General features: G+C 50.4%; 1 protein-coding gene across 4 annotated transcripts in view; it reads right to left on the reverse strand.

Moving 5' to 3' along the window:
* Nucleotides 1-23,379, reverse strand: part of Ccdc88c (coiled-coil and HOOK domain protein 88C) — a 119,559-nt gene that overhangs the window by 3,827 nt on the left and 92,353 nt on the right. For 2 of the 4 annotated variants that reach the window (NM_001432084.1, XM_087553895.1), the window contains 10 exon segments: nucleotides 325-614; nucleotides 1,914-1,982; nucleotides 5,590-5,658; nucleotides 7,305-7,493; nucleotides 13,093-13,328; nucleotides 14,808-14,897; nucleotides 16,887-17,032; nucleotides 18,332-18,518; nucleotides 20,781-20,924; nucleotides 22,909-23,186. In NM_001432084.1, coding sequence (NP_001419013.1) covers nucleotides 325-614; nucleotides 1,914-1,982; nucleotides 5,590-5,658; nucleotides 7,305-7,493; nucleotides 13,093-13,328; nucleotides 14,808-14,897; nucleotides 16,887-17,032; nucleotides 18,332-18,518; nucleotides 20,781-20,924; nucleotides 22,909-23,186 — 1,698 coding nt within the window. 4 annotated transcript variants of the gene reach the window in all.

Consider the following 23,379-nt stretch of genomic DNA (forward strand, 5'->3'; position numbering starts at 1 on the left):
AACAAGGCCCTGGGATCTAGAATATTTATTCTGTGGTCCTTTGAAGACTCTTCCTCATTTGTCAGTGGCTGTTGGAGATGAGACAGACTAAGCAGTATTTAGAGCTCTGCCTCAAACCCAATGTGAGACCCAACCCTGTCAGTGGGTGATGGCCATAGGCTACACTGGCTTGGTTTCTAAGGGGAAAGCAGCCCCTGCTGCTTGGGGCCTAAGGACCAGCTCACAGTGACCCTTTGGCTGGTGGCACTCAATACCCTGCTGCAGCCAAACCAGTCCTGCTGTCCCTCCCTGCACCACTGTCTCCTGATAGGCTATAGCACTCACATGGGTAGGAGAGCCACGGTTACTCTCCTCTAAAAATTCCTCCAAGGTGACCATCTCACTGCTGGGAGAGGCTGAGTGGGGTCGCACCCCAGTGTGGGCTGAAGCTGCACCCTTCTTCTGGATATTCTCCTGGGGGACAGGCCCATTCCGGGGTGGAGGGTACTCATGGCGGCCGAGAAGACCACGTCCTGGGGTGCTGCCATCCCGGGACAGTGTGGTAGGGTCCCTGCTGGGGATCAGGTCTGCACTGCTGAAGCTCTCACACCGGCTGTGCAGATGGTCGGAGGAACCTGGGGGGAAACACAGGGGCACACATCAGTCTCAGCTCTCTCCCGCTCGCTCCCCACAGCTAACCTGAAACAACCCCATGGGAGACGACCATGCCCTGGGCATCCCCTCTGTCCAGCTGGGATGCCTTCTGCAGCTGCTAACAGTTTACACTGGTTCTTAACAAACTGGTAAAAAGGAAAAGTAGGAAACTTTCTCTAAAAATGTATTTTAAAAGTTTTTCCCCCATCTCCTAGACAGCAGGCAGCATTTCTCCACATTTTATTATTTAGCGAGTTAGTTTAAAAAAAAAAACAAAAACAAAAACCTCTAGTCTCACGGTGCCCAGGATGGCTTAAAACTTGCTGGCGACCTCGGAGCCCTGATCCTCCTGCGTGCTGGGGTTACGGGCGCGCACTTAGTTTATGCAAAGCTGCAGACTGAATTCAGGGCTTCCTTCGTGCCAAGCCAACACTTTGTCCAGTGAGCTACATTCCTAGTCTATTTATCTGCTCTTTAAAAAATAAAAAAAAAAACTGCACCACGTGGGACTAACAACAGTTTTGTGCCACAAAAGACAGGAGAGCATGTGTGTACTGAGGTGTAAGGGTTACATCGGGGCAGTGGAGACACAGAGCGCCTTGTGCCTCCAACGGTGTGCACAGGAGCCCCGCCTAGCCCTTCTGCACCGTCCCAGTGGCCATACAGTGCTACTGAAGCAAACAGTGAACACTAAACCACCAACCCCGACATGCTCGTTAGCTCTCAGTCACTCCCAGAATACAAGTTCACTTAGCACCCACCACGTGCAGGGGTTAATCACACAGGAGGTAAGAAAAAAACGTCTTGATTTAGTCTCAAGCAATAAGGTCACGTGACAGTAGAAAACAAACCATGAAATAAAATCCTTTAATTTTACCATTTCTGTTAATCAGATCTGGTCTGGGGACATACTTCAGTTGGCAGAGTGCTTGGTTAACGTGCACGGGTCCTGCATTAGAATCCCAGCATGGTGACACTCTGATCTTGGCTATCCTCTTCAAAAAAGAATCACATTTGTACATGGTTTCAAGTGTGTGTGTGTGTGGGGGGGGGGCAACCCAACATGGCTCCCTGTCCCTATTCCACGAAGCTTGAACCCAGAGGATCTGTGACTCACCCACGTCCTCAGGGCAGGCAGGGAAAAGAAGGATCTGAGCCCTAATTTGCTCAAAACTCCTTGGTCTGTGCTGGAAACTTTGGTGTATGGCCCAGACTGCACCAGAGTGCTTCCCAGGCCGTGTTACGGAGACTCAGAGCTATAAGAATGGTTTCAGCCTTACCCTTGAGGCTCAAAGGCGAGCTGTTGCTGGATGTGCTCCTGCTGCTCTCCAAGCTGTTTGGCCGAGACACTGAGGGGGGAAACGACTATATTTAATACAAAGGGACAATGGGTCGATCCCAGATTAACATCCAACCTGAGGAAGAAAACACGATCAAAGTGATTCTGCACTAGCTCAGGCCAGCATCCCCAGGAAGCTCTGCAGGATGCCTTATATACTCTTCTGAGGTAACTGTCTTCAGCAACTGAGCGCTAGACACAGCACTTAGCAGACTCGACACCCTGGCAGTGATGGTCTGATTCCGTCATCAGGCAAGGCCTCTCGTTTAAAATGAAAGAAAGCAGATCACACCATGGAATTCCAGCACAAACGTACATGAGGGCTCCTCCGGGCAAACCCAGGGTTGGAGCTTAGAGACCACTTGTCTTACTGCCCCAAACTTTCTGGAACGCATGCGAACAGTCCTTTCCAAAACAGGGAACAGTGCTGTTCAAGGCAGCATATGCACACAGGTATGGGAATGCAGCAGGTGCACACAGGTATGTGAATGCAGCAGGTGCACACAGGTATGTGAATGCAGCAGGTGCACACAGGTATGTGAATGCAGCAGGTGCACACAGGTATGTGAATGCAGCAGGTGCACACAGGTATGTGAATGCAGCAGGTGCACACAGGTATGTGAATGCAGCAGCGTGTATTCACGCTTGAGCACCCTCCTGCAGGTAACCACAGGATGTCAGGAGCAGAGTGTCCAAAGTACACGTCTTTTCTTTGGTTCCTCCTTTCAGTCACTTACCTTAAACATCTATCTGCTCTAATCCAAAAACTCAAAGTTCCTATAACAGGGGTAGAGAAACCCAGCCCTTGTGACTGTGGATGCTCAGTCTGCAAGTCATTCCCCTGCTTCAGAGCCAGAAGGATGGGATTACTATTTGCCGTGGGTGGACCATGCCTACCAGGGTCTGCTGACCTCTCCTGGTCTGCCTGCAGCAGCCTGTACTAGTGTCAGGTTGAGAAAATGCCTCTGCTGCTGGATGCCGAACCCTGAAAAACAGGGGCAGTGTCCCAACATCTCTGTAGCTCTGTAGCTCCCTGCAGGTGTGGAGCAGTGCTAGGAAACCACTCAGAAACGCCAGAAGGACCCTGACGTGCTGTCCCCAAGGAGTGTCAGCTCAGGTGTCTACGTGGACTAACTGTTTCAGTCATGGTAAGCTCTGTACAAAGCAGGCACCTGGAAGACACCTGCTGGCAAACAGCACTTGAGGATGAGCTGAAAAAGACTTGGTGCTTGGGAAAAGCACTGGACTAAGATCCTCGGTGGAGGAACAGCCGGAAACAAGTGCAGGCTGTTCTGTAATGGGCACGGAAGGAAAGCTACAACAACATGAACCGCCCAAGAACCCGTGTTTGTCATATATTTTCCATTTTGAGTTAGTGCCTTACTAGGTAGCTTAGGGTAGCCTTGAACTCACAACCCCCTTGTCAGAGACCCCTGAAAGTTGGGATTACAGGCCTGACTCGCCATGCCTGCTTGCCTGTGTTCATTAAACAATTCTTTTTGTTCCATATGCCCAACCAGAGAAGCTGGAAATATCAGGTTTCTGAAGAACTCTGGGTCATACACATGGCTACTGGCTATTGAAATTGGTGATTCAGTGATCTCGTGCACTTGGAAGCCCCCTCCCCCCAACTACAGGGTCCCCCAACTCTGGGTAAAGACAGAAGGGATCTTGGGCCAAGAGGCCTCTTTAAAGAGTCTGTCTTTACTCACAGAATCATTAATAACTAGTGTCAACACCATCATACCCTCGAAACAGTGGGTAGGAGATGATGCTGGTATCCTCAACCACTGAAGCATCAGACATAAACTGAGCCCATGTAAACATGCCAAGGTTTCCCTTTTAAGGAATTTCTTCCTACCCCTCTAGGCTTGTTTTTTTAAACATTTGCTCATTTTGTGTGTGTATGCGCTCGTTGCACTCATATACTCAAACGTACAAAAGTCAGGGGGTGACAAATACAGAGGCGAATGCTTGCAGCCAGCCATTGAACAGAGAATGGGGTCCCCATTGGAGGGGTTAGAGAAAGGACTGAAGGAGCTGAAGGGGCTTGCAACCTCATAAGAACAACAATACCAACCAACCAGAGCTCCCAGGGACTAACCACTACCCAAAGACTATACATGGACTGACCCATGGCTCCAGCTGCATATGTAGCAGAGGATGGCCTTGTTGGGCATCAGTGGGAGAGGAGGTTGTTGGTCCTGCCAAGGTTTGATGCCCCAGTGTAGGGGAATGTCAGGGTGGGGATGCGTGAAGGGGTGGTGGATGGGTGGGTGAACACCCTCATAGAAGCAGGGGGAGGGGGAGGGGGAGTTTACGAATGGGGAACCGGGAAAGGGGATATAACATTTGAAATGTAAATTTAAAAAAATCCAATTTAAAAAGAAAAAAAAAAAAGGTCAGGGAGTAATATGCAGACATTGATTCTCCTCTTTTACCAGTGGGTTCTGGGATTGAACTCTGCCCATCAAGCTGGTGCCAAGTGCCTTTACTCACTAAGCCACCCACTATCCCATTACTTTCTATTTCTTAAAACATTCGTTCTTTTTAAACACTTAATTGCGCTCTCTCACTCTCTCTCGCTCTGTGTGTGTGTGTGTGTGTGTGTGTGTGTGTGTGTGTGTACACATGTGCCAGCATGCATATGGAGGTCAGAGGGCAAAAGCAGCAGTTGGTTCTCTCCTCCAACCACCTGAGTTATGGGATCAACACCTGGCAAGTGCCCTTACACATGATGACACTTTTTCAGCACCCTAGAATTATTATTTTTTAAAAACAGACCTGGCGTCTGGAAAGAGAGCCCATCAGGTAAGAGGCTTTTCCAGGGAACCCAGGTTCCATTTCCAGCATCCACATGGTGGCTCACAACCATCTATGGCTCCAGTTCCAGGGGATCCAATGCCCTCTCCTAGCATCCCTGAGCACCAGGCATACAAGTGGTGTGCAGTCATATATACAGGGAAAGCATGCAAACGCATAAAATAAAAATAAACGGAAAACCTGAGAACAGGGCTCAAAGCTTACTGGCCACAGCGCTTGTCTTGCATGTGTGAAGGTTGGACTCAGGGAAGGAGGGCACAGGCGAGGGAGAAAGGAGAAGCTGAAAAGGACACGTGGGAACCCACAGCAACCTCTAGTTTTGAGAAGCCTGGGAGGATATTACCTGTTTTCTCTTCTGCAGAAGCTTAAAATACCCACAACCAGGAGGGGGTGGGGGGTGTTTTTAGCATCCTTTAAGATTTCACACAACTTGGTGTTACCATGGACACATGGGACCTAGGCAAGAACAAAGCACAGGCCTTCCTAAAACAGGTTCCCTGTGTTGCTCACCAGGCCTTCCTGGTACACCCGGAGGGTGTTGTAGACACGTCAAGTGTCCAGAACCTGGGGCTTGCGGGAGGCAGTGTGTCCCTACCTGTAGAGGCTGCAGTAAGAGCTGTGAGGAGACTCCTGGGTGGCAGAGAAGGAGGCTCAGAGAGGCTCCACCCTCTCAAACCAGAGTCCACCACTTCCACCCTCTCCGCTGTGTGCTAAACCTCCATGACTTCCATGCTGCTTAGCTTAACTCTAAGTGCTACTGACAAAAACCAACGAATACCACGCCGGCCACTCACCCTGCTGCCTGTGGTAGGGGCCCTCGGGCTCGGGGGATGGCTCGCAGAGGTTGTCATCTGAGTTACAACCTAAGAGGAGAATAAAGTTGATGTGCTGAGATTCTAGAAGGCCTAAAACCCACAGGGAAAACCCTTGTCCCTGGCTGTGTGACCAACATATATGCCTTTGTTCAGCCCAGAATCACAGCAAGGCGCAGCTCTTGGGGTGAGGGACAGGGTGTGAACAGTCTGTCTGTCCCATCTGTCTGGCTGGAAAGAGGAGACAGGCTAACACACTAGACTGATTCCATTTAACTTTAAGTCACACATCGTGTCTATGAGCGAAGGGCTACAAGATGCACAAGAGTGAGCTCTGGCCTCAGGCCTCAGGTCCAGGGGAGGGAGCTGATGTTCTAGTGCCCCAGGAACCCTTCGAAAGGCCAAGCAAGCTGAAGGCAGAGGATGTGGAACAATTAATTTATCGGATGACAGGAGAGAAAGGGGACAAACTGGGACCCCACCACCCAAGGTTGAGAAGGTGAGCAAGCTTTGTACCCTCAGTTCCCAACGAGACATTAGTCAGGGAACCGTCCAGCCAACCGTGAAGGGGCCTCTCCAAAATGGCCAGTTTCTATCTGAGCACTGAACGTGGGGGTCCCCTCTGAAAAGACAAGGCCTCCATATCTAAACCGGTTACCTACCACTGGCAGCCAGTGTGCAGACTGTGAGGGTCCCGGAGTCTGGGGACCGTGTGAGTTGCTTGTACTCTTTTTTTTTTTTTTTTTGGTTCTTTTTTTTCGGAGCTGGGGACCAAGCTTGTACTCTTATTTATGGCATCAAGGCTGTGCATGCCTGAGCCTTCCAGGGCTGAGCGTGTAGGCCCACAGAGGCAGTCACGTTCAGCTGGTTTGGGTTCTTCCCTCTCTCTCTCTCTCTCTCTCTCTCTCTCTCTCTCTCTCTGTCTTTTCTTTTTGCATCTCTCTTCAGCTATGACAGCCCAGCATTCGTCCCCTTGTCACTAGTTTGTGTCCCTCTTAACCACCACTTGTTTCATGAACACAGTAACTTTTCCTGTCACTGTTGGGCACTTCAACATTCCCTCAGCAATCCTTCCGGGCACCTCGCTTTATGCCAGTGACTTCTGCATGGCTTTAAATTATTTATTTACTTATTTTCCTCTGTCTGGGGCTGCAGGCCCTTCTTGGTCGCCGATGGAATCCTTGAGGTCCTATGGGCTTTTTCTATGGCAACAGCTGACCAAATCAGCTGGCTTGGAATTCCTTCACCTAATGGGACTCAGAGACTACTAGTGCTGCCTTTGAGGTGTGAACACTGAAGCGCTAGGACACGGCATGCCTGCAGATCCTTCCCTGATGTTTTTCCAGGATAGAATGTATGCCCTCCGTCCTGTCAATTGGCTTCTAGGTTAGAGACCCTCTCATTCATTTTTTTTTAAGAGAAAATACCTCCTGACTCCAGAGAATTGCCTGGTATCAGCCCAGCCCTGGTACTGCCAATGCCCGAAGGCTGCTGGTGGTGGATTCTGAGGCTTCTCTCCTGGTTCTTAGGCCTGCCGATGGCTGAATTATTTAGCCAAATCACTTGGCTGGTAATCGGAGACAAGGCTTGCACCATAGTATGACTCAGAAGTCTTCATCGGCTTCTCCCTCTGTTCACATCTGGTCTTTAGGCAGGCCCCAGGCCCTCAGCTCACCCTTCAGAGGGGTCATACTCACCTTTGGTGCGGCCTAGGTGTTTAAGGATAGGAGTGGAGCTAGAAAGGGCTGCCGTGGTGGCTGAGGTCGAAAAACTCCGGGAGCCAGGCTCTGAGGGCCAGGACTTCACAGCTGGGTCAGTGGAGGTGTCCGTGCGGTCAACAGTGCCTCCACGTGGGGACCCTCGTTTTGGTTTTAGATCCCCGGGGCCTGGGGCAGAAGACATCGAGAAATGAGTTTGTAAGCCTGTGCCACGGCTGGGCAAGCACACTGAGGCCCAAAGCAGGTGCGGCAGTGCACACAGACCACAGAGACACAAGCTGGGGGGTGGGCTTCCAGCTGCAGCTGGAAGGAGGCCACCTCAGGGCTAGCGCAGGCTCCAGTGTGGGCCACGTGGGTAGCATTAGGAGAACTGGCAGGAAGAAAGAGAACTCAAGATGGTGGTTCAAAAGTCAGCTGTAGGGCACACTTTCTGCGGCCTGTATACAACTCCTGTGTACAAGTTCCTGTCTCAACAGCTCAAACAAGTATCTGCAGGTGTCTTCTCCACACCCGCCACTGAGGTGCTGAGGACCCTGACAACTGGGTTTCTTGGGATGTCGAAAAAGTTCACTGCCAAGCTCACAATAGTTTCTTCTCAGAAAAAAACAAAACAAAACAAAAACAAAACCAGCAACCTTAATCTCTTCAAGGGGGTCTTCGCCTCTCATCTTAAGCTTTTAAGCAGTGTTAACTTTCTGCTATAAACATATATATCTGTTGAAACTAAATAATATTTTTTGAAAAATATCCCCCAACCCAAATAAACAGAAAATCAAATAGGATTGAGTCTGGGATCTCCACATACAAGATACGCAGGAGCAGGGAGGGCTGAGGTGGGAGAGTGCTCGAGTTGCATGTGTTAAGACACATAGTCTGATCCTCAGTACCTCAGAACAAAACAACTCCAAATAAACAAAAGCAAAAGCAAAACGAAAATATGGGAGCATTTCTAACAGCTGTGCAATGCTATGGCCTTACATGCAAAGGCCAGGATACAGTGGAGGTCGCTGCTGCATAAACGGACTCCTCAGCCCTTTAGCCTCACGGCTCCTCTCTGTTGGCTTTGAGGGCCCAGATCTTTGGATCTGAACTGAAGGCAGGGTTTGGATTGTGGAGGACAACCTTATGAGAAGCAAGATGCGAGCCTGGCAGACTGAGGAGTGACAGGCCTTCTGTGTGTTAGGTGGTCATGAAGGTCCAGGGGAGGGGACGGGAGCAAACAGCAGGGGTACCAGACAGACAAGCAAAGCATGGTTCTGGCAGCATTCGAGGAAGACAGACTCTAGGACCAGGAGCTTTGATAGCCTGGAATTCTTACAGACAGGGTCACAAGCCGAAGTCAACGACATTGACCATTGACGACTAACTTTAACACTATTATGGGAACAGGTTTGTTAGGGCCACCTGATTTCTATGGCGACACTTGCTTTCCATGTGAACACAGCCCTGGTGATAACCTTTCAAGATAGAGTGAGCAGCAGTCTGCCACTTTAAGGGAGTGTACGTAAAAAGTTGCACATAGGAGACAGGGGGCCATGGCCCAAATCAGAGCTGGGGGTGTAAGAATGGCTCAAGATGGGACCATGATAGTGGGAGGTGACCTCTCCGGTCACCATCTTCCCCTGCTCTGGGTGTGACTCACGTCCTGATATGCTTTCTGTCCACTGTGGCTTTGATTTCCCCATCCAGGATGCCAGAGCGTCGAAGCAGTCATAAAACTTTCAGTCTGGCTGGGCAAAGTCAGTTCAATTACTCAAAATGCTCTAATGGAGCAGTCAATCCTTCAAAACACAGAGCTGTGGGCTTGGGAGCAGAAGCCGGTAACTCTGTGTTCTGACAACAAGAGGGGACAAGGTTTAGCTACTCAGAAGTAAATCTTTAGAAAGACGGCTCGCCCGCCGCCGCCGCCGGTGGTTATTTTAGGAAGCATAGCAACAACTGGCCACTTCCACTTTGCACAAGGGCACGACAGAAGCTTGCAGATGCGGGAGGGGGAGGAGCACGAGGCCTCTTCACTTACTTAGCATGAATCTCCCGGCCCAAGGACAAGTGAGTGCATGTACATCCTGGGGTCCCCTAAAACTGTGCTGAGCTGAAGCAGTGGTCCCGGGAGCATAAGTCATCTTCTACTTTGCAATCTGAATCCATGATGGCTACTTTGGAACTGGGGGGAGGAACTGGGGTCCACTGGGGACCTCGTGACCTTCAGGGACTAACTTCCTTTGGCTGGTTGTTTGAATTTCAGAAATGAAGGAGGGACACATGATGTAGACACATGGTAAAGGGAGGGATCAGAAATCCCCAATGTCTGAGAGAGAGACAGACTCGTTAGGGGAGGACGGGATGTCAGAGGAAGACCAGAACCGCAGACGTTTAGAGAGAGCTGGGTGGACCAATGGAGACTTCTCTTTGTCCTTGCTTTTGCTTCTCAAAAAGGGGCTCTTTTTGCGCTGGGATGCTAAATTTTTATCATTGTGATGGGAAGAAAAAAAAGAGAGAGAAGAGGAAGAAAAAAAAAACACAAATGAAATGAATGATCGTTACAAACGAGTCTCAGTCAGCAAAATGTACCTAGGGTCGCAGAATCTGTCCCCAACCAATGCCCGAGATGCAGGCAGGAACCATTTATACTCTGACTCAATTTAATTTAGCGGCACCCTGATGCCAACCATTACTCACGAAGCCCACGAGGGGAGCTGCACGGCGCGGGGGCCTCTGGTCTGGGGGAGTTTTCGATTCGGTGTGTTACATTACTGAATAAGGATGCTCATTAGCGCTGAGACCAGCTACTCTTACTCAGCCATTTTAATGACAGGCTCCCCTGACTGCTCAGCTCCCATACAGCCACTGTTCCCTCTCCAGGACACTGGACACACCTAATGACAGGTTGGCCCGCTGTCAGAATACAGTCTACCTGAAACACCTCGACAGTCTATAATTCTAAAATTACCTCCTTTGGCAAGAAGTATTCAAAAAACACTAAAATGTCTTTTTCAAACCCCAACCTCCTAAGACCTGGAAAAATTACCTCCCTAAAGATCCCTCGCCCTCCCACCCTCCACTCCTTGGCCTTTAAAGTGGAGAAGCCACAAAGCAGATGACTGATCTAAGCTCCCGAACATATCCGTTAGCGGTACTTATTAAGCAATCCAACAGATTCCTGGTTTAGGATTAAAGAGGAGACCAGAATCTTTATTTCTTTTGCTATGGCACCACCTAGTGGTCAAACCTCGCATTACAGAATAAGGGTTCTAGATCAGGGCCCACGGCTGAGGGAGGCATTGAACGAAACTCCACAGCTGGGCTATTTGGAATGTGCAGAGACCCAAATTGCTTTCCCCGAAGGCTTGGGTCTCTATTACTGTATCAGTTTTAGCTCCTTAGTGTTAAAAGAAACAGTACCTGGGTTACCTTCACAAGACTACCTTCTAAAAACTAAATAAATAACATAAAACAGACAGCTGTGATGGGCAGTTCATATGTTGTTACAGATTAGTGGGACAAAAAGCATTTCAAAGGGTACTCAGCCTGCAGTGGCAGTCTGCACCAGGTAGACACTCCTCTTACGTCTTCTTTCTTGTTGTCACCCCGCCTCTGTTCCTCAAAACGGGGCTTCTCTGTGTAGCTCCAGCCGTTCTGGAACTCCCTCTGTAGACTAGGCTGGCCTCAAACTCAGAAATCTGCCTGCCTCTGCTGCCAGAGTGCTGGGACTAAAGGAGTATGCCATCCTACCGGGGCTTCTGAAAGTTTTCTTAACTCAATTAAGCTGAGCATGGTTAATTCAGTCAACTTTAAGACCGATACAGCCTGAAGCGGGAAACATTAAAAATCCACCAGTGTGGAAACCAGAAGTAACAGGCCCTCTCTGGTTGTAAGAAATGTAAGCTAATGTTTAGAGCCAGTTAAGGGCTGGGTGTGGCCACTCTCACCTGCAGTCCTGGGACTCAGGAAGCTGAGGCAGGGGGATTGCCACTAGTTCATGGTATGCCTGGGTTACACAGTGAGTTCAGATTAAGACGGAGCTCAAATGTTCACTGTTGCTTCAGAGAGCGCTGACACCCCTTTCACCTACTCCCGTCCGTCCCCACAACAGAGGTGCAACTGACAGGCGTGTGCATCCTCCTCACAGCTGAGGATGACAGCTGTAGCGATGAATGTGACCTCACCCACAGAGGGCACCTGTTATTCAACGTTCCATCACCCCAAGAGCACTGGACTCCCTGACATACACTCGGAAAGTTCTGGCGTCTTTGAGCAATGTTTAAGCTGCTCGGGTAAAGGTCTGACATAAATAACCCACCTCCCAGTAAACCAGTAGACTTGAACTTTTCAGGGTTTAAGGTAACTTGTAGTTCAGGTTCTATGACCGTCATTTTTGATACCACAACAGATCTTACATTTGAACCCCGCATTAGAAATGTTCGGTCATTACAGATTTGGCAGGCAGTGATGGTGAAAGCGTCCGTATCTGACCTACCTCACTGAGCTCTTCATTTTGCATGTGTGTACAACAATGTCTTATTTAAAAACAAACAAACAAGCAGTGCACACCTTTAATCCCACACTCAGGAGGCAGGGGCAGGTGATCTCTGGTCCCAGGCCATCCTGGTCTACAGAGTTCCAGGACAGCCAGGGCCACATAGGGAAACCAGTCTTGAAAAAAACCAAAAATGTTTTTTTTTGTTTTATGTATATGACTGCTTGCCTATATGTATCTAAGTCCACCATGTGCATGCAGGGCCTGTGGATGACAAAAAGGGACATGGAATTCTTGAAGCTGGAGTTACAGATGGCTGTGAGCTGCCACGTGGGTGCTGGGGATCAAAACCCTATCTTCTGCAAGAGCAGCTGGGGCTCCTAACTGCCAAACCATCTCTCCAGCCCCAACAATGTATCTTTTAGATGAGGTTTTTTTTTTTTTTTTTTAAGATCTATTTATTATATATAAGCACACTGTAGCTGTCTTCAGACACATCACAAGAGGGCATCAGATCTCATTACAGATGGTTGTCAGCCACCATGTGGTGGCTGGGATTTGAACTCAGGACCTCTGGAAGAGCAGTCAGTTCTCTAAACCACTGCCTGAGCCACCTCTCCAGCCCTCGGATGAGGTTTTTACTGCGCAGGAATATGATGTAACCACTTGGAGGTGAAAGGCCGCCATGTGCCATTTACCAGCGGCAGTATCAGCCATCTGCCTGAAACACTCATAAACCACAGTGCTCAGCTCTAACTTCAGAGCCCTTGGCCAGCTCCAAACACCCCTCCCAGTGTCCCGAGGCTATAGGACTCAAGGACAGATCTGTGTGGAGGATAAGCCAAGGTGTCTTTGAAATGATGGAAAGTGACAGTCACTCAGGACTTCTCAAAAGTGGGAGTGCGAAAAATGTGGTAAATGAACGTAGGGTCACTGTAAAAAAAAAAAAATAATAAAAATAAAGGAGGGAATCCTAACCTCTGACACGCCCGAGGGAGCCCCAAACACATCAGCTGCTGTGCCTCTCGAGGGAGGGAGCCCAATCAAGCATCAACTTCAGACATTCAGGTAACCAACCAGCACACATAACGAATGGTGTTTCCCATTCTGAAGTAACAAAGCATTCTGGGCAACAGGGCCATAGCAGAGATGGCCTTGGTGACATGCCCAGGTAGGAGGGCACACTCACACGGATACATGTAGTGCCACAGAAGCATGGCACACCCCATCAGTGAACGGAACTTCCAGAGCCTCTGTCCTTACCCTGCCCCGCCTGGCGGCTGCACCTACCTTTCCCCACAGGCCCGTTGTGGGTGTCTCTCTCTTCTGTGCAGTTTGAGCCCGATGGGGGGTTGTCAGAGTTCTCCGTCTGTGGTCTGAGGGTCTGGGAGGCAGGTGGTGAGGCGGGGTCTGAGGACTCTAGCTGCCAGGGGGGGCTATCCGAGGATTTTAACCGTTCTCTGGAGCCTTCTTTCTTTGGCTTGATAAGTTTGACTAGGGCTTTGGCTCCGATCCAGTGGTTCTTCCTAATCAGAAAAGTTTTTTTTAGAAGTTACAACCCATGCTCGGAGAGGCAAGCCGTGGCACTGGGGTAGAGGTATAGCTCGGTGGTAAGGCTCTTGCCTAGAATCCACAAGGCCCCAAGTTCCATCCCAGCGCCCTCAATAAAGGAGGACGGTTATTCATGAACACCATCGAGATCTTATTTGTATGCCTGAGACCTGGAATTGAGGTGCAGAAGCAGGAGGGCACATGCAGAAACCCATGCTGGTGTCCCAGAAGAGCACTTCTACCCTTATTCACCTGCACGTGCAAGAGTGGGGCTGGACTGACTAGCTATTCATTTATTTTTCCTGCGAAAAGTCATTTTTAGGCACAGTACCTGCTCAAGTTAACAAATGACAAGGCTGGCGCTTACTGACTGTGCCCGTGGCATTGAGCAAGCCGCCCCAGGGGGCACAGAAGGTGTCTGGGTTAAAGGGAACTGATGAAATGCAGCTCCCTAGAAACTGAAGGCATTCTTAGGTACCTGCCACTCCCACTCCTCATGGTAGCCTTAGTTTCCCCATCACAGAGAGACTGGGAGTCTCATGAACTGCCTTGAAGAACTGGTGATGAATTCAACTCCACAGCTAGACCAAAACAGTTCATAAGGACAGCTCAAGGCTCAGGCCAGGGTAAGAGACCACGGTGAGCTGCTGCAGCTACTAGGCTGGCCCACAGCCTGGGGCCACTGCTCACGGGGGTAGACACAACTTGTGAAGCCATCCCAGAGGGTCTGTGTCTACAGGAGGACTAAGGCCAATGTGCACCCCATGACTGATAACTGTGGGGCCCAGCCAGCTGTTCTCACAACCAACCGCTTTCCCTCACAGGACAGTGCTTGGCCGTCTTCATCATGTTAAACTCTGAGGCAACCCCACCACTCAGCCTTAATGGCTCTGACACACAACCTTCACCTCTTATCAGAGCTCATAGGTTGAGTCACCTCCATGTCTCATCAGGGTTAGCCGGTGTTTGACACGCCCCACGGGCATGCTGGGGTAAGCAGGGTGGGGTTCAGAGAAGCTCTGACTCTTTTGCTATACGGGCAGCAGTTCTCAATCTGTGGGTTGGGACCCCTCTTGGATTACCTATCAGCTATCCTGGATCTCAGATTTTTGTGTTTTTGTTTTTTTTTCCTTCGGAGCTGGGGACCGAACCCAGGGCCTTGAGCTTGCTAGGCAAGCGCTCTACCACTGAGCTAAATCCCCAACCCCTTGTTATAATTCATAATAGCAAAATTACAGATACAAAGTAGCAATGAAGTAGTTTTATGGTTGGGGTCACCACACCATGAAGAACCATAGAACTGTATTAAATGGTTGCAGCATTTGGAAGGTTGAGAACCACTGTGCTAAGGCATCTGTAAATGGTGGGCAGAAGGCTAGACCTGTCCTATGGCTCCCAGGCTGTCCTGTCTCGCAGCTAAGCTGGCTAGGGTCACTGATCTTAGATCCACTCACTTCTTTGGAGCAGGGTCATAGAACTTGTACTGATCCATGATTTTTTCTTCCAGTTTTTCCTTGTGTCTCCGTAAGGCGTTTAACTTGTCTCTGTGAACAGACATGACAGAAAGGTGACCAATGCAGTTTTCAATAAACGAGTGAGTGTACTTACCAGTCCCAACCAGATCAGAAATCAGTGTCTGCATTCAGGCCGGAGGGTGCTCATCCCCACCCTGGTCACTGACTTGGGAATTTATGGTCAGGCATACCAGTTATGAATCTGGCCACGGTGGCACACTCCTTTAATCCCACGTCTCAGGAGGAGGTAGGGGCAGGGGCAGGGGCAGGGGCAGAGGGGTGGTTCTCTTTGAGTTCGAGGTCAGCCTGGTCTACACAGTGAGTTCCTGTCTAGCCAAAGCTATAAAGTGAGATCTTATCTCAAAATTTCAAAACAAAGCAAAACAAAAGACAAACGAACAAACCCCCAGCTACAGATGCTCTCGAACACCTGGGCTCAAGAGAGTAAACCTATTACCACCTGAGAACTCGGTGCTTGCAAATCCCCATGATTTCCCAGTTAGCCCAACTGCGCAGGCCACAGACACCTCCAGCCATGCAGACACTGTCTTATGCAGCCAGGCACGTTGGCGCTTGGCCATTGAGGTTGACCTCTGTAGCCAAGGCACCCCGGGGCCTGGTAACAGCTTGTGAGGTGAACTGCTTCCAGGGGACAAGTAGAAGAAGGCAGCAGGCTAAAGGCCAAAGAGTGGGGCCAGTGGCAAGCCTGAGCATGCCTTAGGCAGCCATGTAGGAAGAAAGCAGCTGGGTATGGTGACAGTTTGAAAACCAAGAAGCTCAGGGGCTGAAGTAAATCTCTGTTCCTAAATGGTGGAAACCGGCTCACACTTCCAACATCACAGCAAGTGACTGACAGCCCCAGCATCCTGGCCTGCTATGCCTGCTGGGCCTCTGGGGGGCCCTGTATGGTCAGCAGGCTCAGACCCCTCAGCTTCCTCATGATACAGTGAAGCCCTACTCAGTGACTGCTCAGATCACTTCCCTGGTGGAGCATACTGAAGGCTTTCCCATGAGCCCACTGTGACAGCTGCACTCTGGGAAAAGGCACCAGCGGGGCACACACTGCTTGGAAGCTGAGAGGTGCGCCAAGCCACTGGCCTGACAAAGCCACTCTATAACGCAAAAACCATCACCACTCATCTCCCTAGGACCAGACTCCTAAGCTCCTTGGAAGCATCCAAGCCTCTTCTGAAGAGTCTACCACATGGGTTACAGAGGGTCCACTTCAAGCAATTGCCATTTAGATTCCAAATTACAGTGTGGGCTTGCATAGAAACCATCTCCAGGGAGGCAGTGAGCAGGGGCAGCAGGGCAAAGAGGAGGCGGCAATGCTACACCAGAGAGAGCTGGGATAGCACCAGGGGCCAGTGACCACACCCCTCTATAATCTCTGCCTTTTTTACTGTTTTGAGAGAGGGTCTCTCTATGTAGCTCTGGCTGGCTTGGAACTTGATCTGTATACCAGGCTGGCCTCAAACTTATAGGAGGCCATTTGCCTCTGCCTCCTGAGTGCTGGGACTGACGCCATGTACCACTGTGCCTTCAGACAAGGCTCTTCTTGTCTTAAGTACACTCAAGCCAGGAGCAAAGAGCTTGCCTGTCATGGGGAGGGACAGGCACCATACAGCATAACACACCCTGGATAATTCAACCGTGGGTTTCCAGCAACAGACTTCTTTCTCTTGTTCATTACCTTTGACAAGGGACTGGACACACATCTCTTCTGGGAATCCCTTTCTCCTACATTCACCTAGACCACCTGCCCTCCCTATCCAACATGGCCTCCTCTCATTTCCAAAGCATAAACTGACTCGCTCCACTCTCCCTTTTATAGCTCTCTAATCCTAGTAGGAGGGGACATACCTATCACCCTAGTTCCAGGCTCCTAGGGCATGCACAAGGTTGGGGGAGGTTAAGCAGGGCATAGAACAAGCTTACTTGCATACTGTGAGGGGCTAGGGACGGTGGTCCAGGGCCCCTTATGGATGCACCCCCTGCCACGGCCCACAGCCCACTTACATGTACTGCTTCTGTTCCTCGTGGTACTGCTCCTTGCTCTCTATGTTCTGTTCTAGAAGCATCTGGTTCTGCTGGCTCAGCAGCTGGATCTGGCTCAGCAGGTGCTGATTCTCCTCCTCTAAGTTCCCCTTGAGACGGGAGAGCAGCTGAAACACAGACAGAAGGTGGTTCAGACGCCATGTGACCCTGTGATGTTACACTGCCAACAGGGTGTCCACCTTGGCGCTGTCTGCACCAGCGAAGACCTGGGAAGGATCGGCAAGCCGGCAAGGCTGCCATCCCGATAAGCACACCACCCGACCCTGTTCCCCACCCGGCAGCTCCTGGCTGTTGAGAGCACAGATCAGGCACTAGGGTTGTGTGAAACAAGACGTACAGCAGATGCTGAAAACTTGGTGTGAAAAGGGGGAACATAAGAGTATATGTGAAGGTGTTGGGGATTTAGCTCAGTGGTAGAGCGCTTGTCTAGCAAGCGCAAGGCCCTGGGTTCGGTCCCCAGCTCCGAAAAAAAGAAAAAAAAAAGTATATGTGAAATGATAGTTTTGATCTACTGGTTAAATAAAGCGTGGTTACAACTAATTTCACTAGGACCAGGGAAGATGGCTCAGTGGTGGAAGTGCCATTCCCAGCCCCGTAAAGGAAAAATACATTAATCTCATTGAAAAAAAGAACTGTTTCAAAGGCACCTACTACAAGTACTTAACTCCACATTCAGCTTCCATATTTCAACTAAATGCTCTGCTGTGAAAGAAAGCATTTTATGCCCAAAGCCAGAGGCCATAAAGACCTTGTCATCTAGTGCCTTGTGCCCTTGTAGCACAAAAGCTATTATGCAGGATAACCAAAGAGTGGCTGTGAACCAACAAAACGTCATTCACATATAGTGACGAAAATGTCACGTAATTTTCACTCCCCACAAAATATCGTTCATTTGATTTTTTTAGCTCCAACCATTAAAAACTTCGTGAGCCGTGCTTAGTTCATGGGCTGAGTCAGCGCAGGCGGTAGGGAGGGATTGGCCTGAGGGCTGAAGCTCACAGATTTTGTTTAGGGAAACCAGTACTGTGGTGTAGTAGGAAGGCCCAGAGGCTTTCCTATCCTATCTGCCTGTGTCTCCCAAAGGTCTCTCAGAAGCCAGGAGGGACCCACTTGCTCTCCTCAAATGCTCTGTTCGGTGGAACCTATCTCAAATTCTATCTAGAGGAGGGCTCTGCTTCCCACAACGGCCATTTCTGACCCAGCTCTGTTACCAACCACTGGATCACCCAGCCCCGGGATCCAAGCTAGGCAGCTACATCAAACCCGGGCCATTTTGCTCGCATAGCTGTCTACTCTAAGAGGGAGCAAAGACTCTGGTCTAACCTTGGCTTTAAGGACATCTCAAGTCTCAGAAAAGGAGGAGTGCTAGCCCTTCACAGACCTACCCAAAGCTGTGCCTGTCTCACCTCACAGTGGTTGTCCAGCTTGGTCAGAGAGATGTCCATGTTCTGGTGCTGCTCTTTCAGCTCGTCAAAGCGTGCCTGCCAGCGGTTCAGCTCCAGCCGAGAGTTGTTCAGCGAGGTTTTCAACTCCTTGGTGTGGGCGTGCAGCTCCTCATATTCCCCCTTCAGCTGGTGGTGCAGGAAACTGATCCTACGGGTTGGGGAGCCACAGGCAAAGGGGCTAAGACACTGGACACAAAAGGACATCATGGACTATGTGTGTCCCAGGAGTCTCTCAGAGATGAGGAGGAGGAACCCATGTGCTCTCCTCAAACTCTATGCACAGAGGGATCTATCTGAGAGACTTTGCTCCCCACAACAGCCATTTCTGACCCAGCTCTGTCACCAACCATTGGATCACCCAGCCCTGGGATCCACGCTAGGCAGCTACACTCAGACCCGGGCCATTTTGCTCATGTAGATGTCCACTGAAATGAAGAAGACACCGTGGCCCATTACAAAAGGCACAGGGCCTTTTATATTACAGTTTAGGCATTCTGGCATAAGTGAAAGAAAACAAAGAAGCTGTGCTACTAAGAGAAAAATAGAGAATATTTTTTTCCCTCTGAAATGCTCTGCCCACAGGCTTCCAAAGGAGAGAGAGAGAGAGAGAGAGAGAAAACCAACAGTCCCCCTCGGCCATGATGCCCATGAACCACATCAACCACCAGCACAGCCTGACAACCCCACAAGGGCAACAGCGGTACACGCAGCTCGGCGGTAACCAACAACTCTCTAATTGGACTTAAGACCGACTCAACGAGAGGGAGGCTATGCCTGGCACTGGAAACCTACCTAACTAATCGGAGCTAGTGAAATCATATTTAATTATATTATACTTTTGTAAGAAAACATATGGAAAGTTACTCACTGTAAAAAAATAAAATAAAAAGTAATGCTGGGTCCAACTCGGCGGGGCTTTCTAGCTCCTGGGATTATAAAATGGTACGTGCAGGAAAGGGACTACGTAAGCCTACTACACTCATTGCCATCCCAACTCTCAAAGTCAGATAGCCTTTCAAACACTTGACCCTCAGACTGGAGAGAGGCTCAGTAGTCAAGAGCACTGGGTGCTCCTGCAGAGGACCAGATTCCTCTCAAAACTATAAACTCCAGATACAGGAAGATCTGCCACCCCTGGACACAAGTATTTGCACTCGTGCGTGCACCTACACACAGATACACACAATTAAAACACAGCAGTACATCTTGAAAACAAACACCCACAAAAAAACAAGTTCACTGTCAACATCCAAGAATCCAAATGCTTCGCGGCTGTACTGAGGTACCCGGCCTCACAGAATAAAAATAGGAGTGACCTGACCCCTAAGGAGGCCGAATTCAGTTCACTACAGGACCCTTGTGACTGTCCAAGGGCTCTGCATCACAGCCAGGGCCCGCTGGGACAGTGCTTCCCCAGATGCCTGCCATGCCCCCTCGCCACAGGCACCTGGGTTTATAAAGCCCGGGATATAGTAATACCAGGACGTGGAAGGAAGCAGTGTTTCCCCCAGTCAGACTTGAAACAAGAGAAGATCCTGGACTCAGCCCTCACTGCTGTTAACTAAAGGTTTAACCTCGAGCATTACCTGATCTCTGAGCTACCTACCAGGTTTCCTCACCTCTAAAACAAGAAGGGGTGGTGGCCGGCAGTCCAGTTCTATTAAACTGTAGCAAACATGGAGTTAGTGAACACTGAACCTTGCTCGTAGGGAGGAAAGGGCTCCTTGCGATGGCTTACAACTGGTTTAGAGGCAGCTTCGCGTGAGCGCCTGCTCAGAGGTGCTTCATGTAGCACAGCCTCCAGCGTGGTGACTCCAGGCAGGGGAAGCTTATCTAACACAGGTTACTTTTCTCTCTCCCAGGCACAGGGCTGCTACTGTGCGCCCGGGGACACTGACTGCACTTGAGCACTGTGCCTCGGGCTGTTCTACACAGCAAGATAAGGACGCCAACACCAAACACTAAAGACGGCACCAGCACAGACCTGGGAAAGACTTCTGTTCCTACTGGGAGAGATGAACCTGATGACTGAAATGTTCTGTGAACTCTGAACGCCCACAGAAGATCCATACACAGGAACGAGTTTCTGGTTACAACTCAGTGCTAGTGAGTGGCTGGATCTGATGACTAAGGAGGGCCACAGTGGCTTCCGAGGGCTGGGCTCACATCTGAAGGTGACTATGCCTACCCAGGTACATGGCCCGTCCCTTCCTTGTCCTGATTGGCTGAGTACCCAGCCCCCACTAGCCCCCTCAGCTCCTAACTAAGCCAACATCATGCCGTTCATAAGAACACATGACCAGGAGTTCACAAGCCTCCACTTCGGTTTTCAGAGAGGGCTGGGTCTGGACAGACCACTGATGTCACCTCCACTTCTCCCAGGGCTAGGCAGGCGTGCCCAGGTGCTCACCTGTCCAGCTCTCCTCGCAGCCTCTGGTTCTCGCTCGTGGCGATGGCACTGGTCCTCTGTTCCTGCTGCAGAACCTCCCGCTCAGTGCTCAGGGCTTTTTCCAGCTCCTCCAGTTCTGCCTTACGCTTCTGTAAGTCTCCGTGCCTAGTGGAGGGAACACGGTCAGGCTTCCTCTACAACAAAGCAACTCACGCCCCAGGAGATTGAAATTACTGGTTCGGAAAGGGGTGGGGTTCCTCTGAAACCTGTTCTCTGTGGACAGGTGAGAGGCTGGATCGAGAGACAAAATAAATGTTGCCATAGTGGGGGGCCAGTACCCCCCCACCCCCAGATTCATCTTCCATTCTCTGGCCCCTTGGTGTCCCTGTCATGGCCTGGCCCCTTCTTTAGGTCACTGAGAACATGAGGGTTGTACACTATAGCTTTTATTTTAGAGATTCATGTTACAATGTAGTTCTAAAGGAAACCACAGAATAAACAGCTAAACTCCATGTTGTGAAACAGCTAATCCCTCCTCACACCCTCCTCAATCTGTATGGGGGCCCAAATATCTGTTCCTGGCACTAGGAATGGGTTGGCCAGACCTCCCAGCCATAATGAATTTTCTTTCTCATTCAACCCTTGCAGGTTACACAGCTGTCACTGGGGGGCAGCAGAGCACAAGGTGGAACAGGGACAAGCGCCCACTGTCACCAAGAAGATGAACCAGGTTCACCAATCATCCGGCTCAGGAAACTGCTTCCCCCAACCCTGCTGTTGGGTTCTCGAGCCTCTTCTCTAATTCTACCCTCCACATCAGCTGTATCTGGATCATCTCACTGGAGCCCCAAGTGATCAGATTAGGAAACTCACTTAACGGCCAAGGTGCAGAGGTGACCCCACTATGGTGGGCGCTAGGGATGAAGGGATTCTTGGGCTTCCACAGTTAGGGACTGTGGGGGAATCATCCAAGGTTGACAAAAATAAAGGCCTCAAGCTGACCAGCAGAGCACACGCATTGAGCACGTGGCCCACAGGCTCTGGGGGTCTGGCTTACCACTGAGCCTTTGACAACTCACAGGACATTTATGGCAGGGGTCCAGTTAGGTATCAGATAAAAAGAACCCAGACTTTTGCCAACGCTGTGTGACAGGCACTCACAGCCCAATGCACAGCCTGAAGGAGCCTCCAGCTCTGTCCAAGCAGCCGAGGTCACTGAGTCAAGACAGGACTTTGGACCCTTAGTAAGTGCACTCAGGGATCTGGAACCCTCGGTGCATGGGCAGGAAGGAGCTCAGTCAAAACAGTAGGTCAATTAGTGACACACATCCTGAGACCTGGTACTCTATGGTGAGACGTTAACACTTGGTATTTTTCAACACATGCAAAATTTACCTTAAAAAGAAAAAAAAGGGGGGGGGGGAGCAGCCAGTGTGGATTAAAGAAAGGTTGAAGGTATGGTGGGCACCTGAGGGAGGGCAGCTGGGGACTCAGCACCTCCCTCCCTGTCTCTACTTTCCTGAGATCTACCGTGCTGAGATCAGAGGTGTGGAGTTAGTTCCTTTGTGTTTGGTTGTGCACATTCAATACTTCACATAATGGGAGGACTCTTTTATTTTCCCTTCAAGCAAGCACTCTAGCCTCACACTTGGAGGAGCGAAGTGTGAATGAACACATCCCTGCACAATGGTAGTCAGAATTTTCCCAGGGGTGTAGGCCAGAAGAGAAGAAAAAGGGAGGAAGGAGAAAAGAATTCTTACGAGAACCAAACAGGTCTCCAAGTGTCCACACTGGGCCACCCAGACCCGGAGTGAGCCACGGTGCTCTTTGGCCCCAGTGTTCCCTGCCACAATCCCCAGCTGGACAAACAAAAAGGAAGTAGAAATTGCTAAAGGTTCTATTTCCTTCCCTGGAGACAGCTCAGGTGCAGCAACAATGCAAAGCAGCCAGCCAAGAGGAAGTGTGGGGGAGAGACGGGGAACATGCGGGCCTCAGGAAAGTACCGAGAGCTCTGTGCAGCCTAAGGGCTCAGCACACCAGCTGCCTCCACCACAGGCCACATCCCCACACCAGGCCTCTCACGGTCTCCCATGTATGTACCCGACCTCCCTGTCCCCAGCCTCTGCCTCCCCTGCCCTACACGCCCCACCTCTCTCCAAGCTCCTTGTGTTCCAGCTCCAGGTTCCTGTGCAACGTCTTCAGACAGCTGTGCTGGCAGATGAGGGCCTCGTACTCTGAGGACTGGCGCTCGTACAGGGCACCCAGGCGGTCGTGGTCCCGAAGCAAGGCTTCATAGACAGCCGCCAGCTCCTCCTGCTGCTGCTGCAGACTCTCGTGTTCCGCCTCCTTGGCGGCGTGCTGGCTCTGTAGCATGGTGTACTGTGCACTGAGCGCTGCATTCTGGGAGCTCAGTGTGGAATTCTCCACCTGTAGGGAGAACAGAGCCCTGTGAGTGGTCAGGCCAAGGATGACCAGCAGCACACGGCCTCAGAGGGACCTCAAGGCAGGCCAGCCATGGGCAGTGAGGGCTACCAGAACTTGAAGAAGTGGGGCCAACATGGAAAAAACTGGCCATGAAAAAGCCGCCACCCTGAGCCAACTCCAGAAATCATGTCCTTCT

This window comes from Rattus norvegicus, chromosome 6, assembly GCF_021556685.1.
Source record: "Rattus norvegicus strain SHRSP/BbbUtx chromosome 6, alternate assembly SHRSP_T2T, whole genome shotgun sequence".
NCBI lineage: Eukaryota > Metazoa > Chordata > Mammalia > Rodentia > Muridae > Rattus > Rattus norvegicus.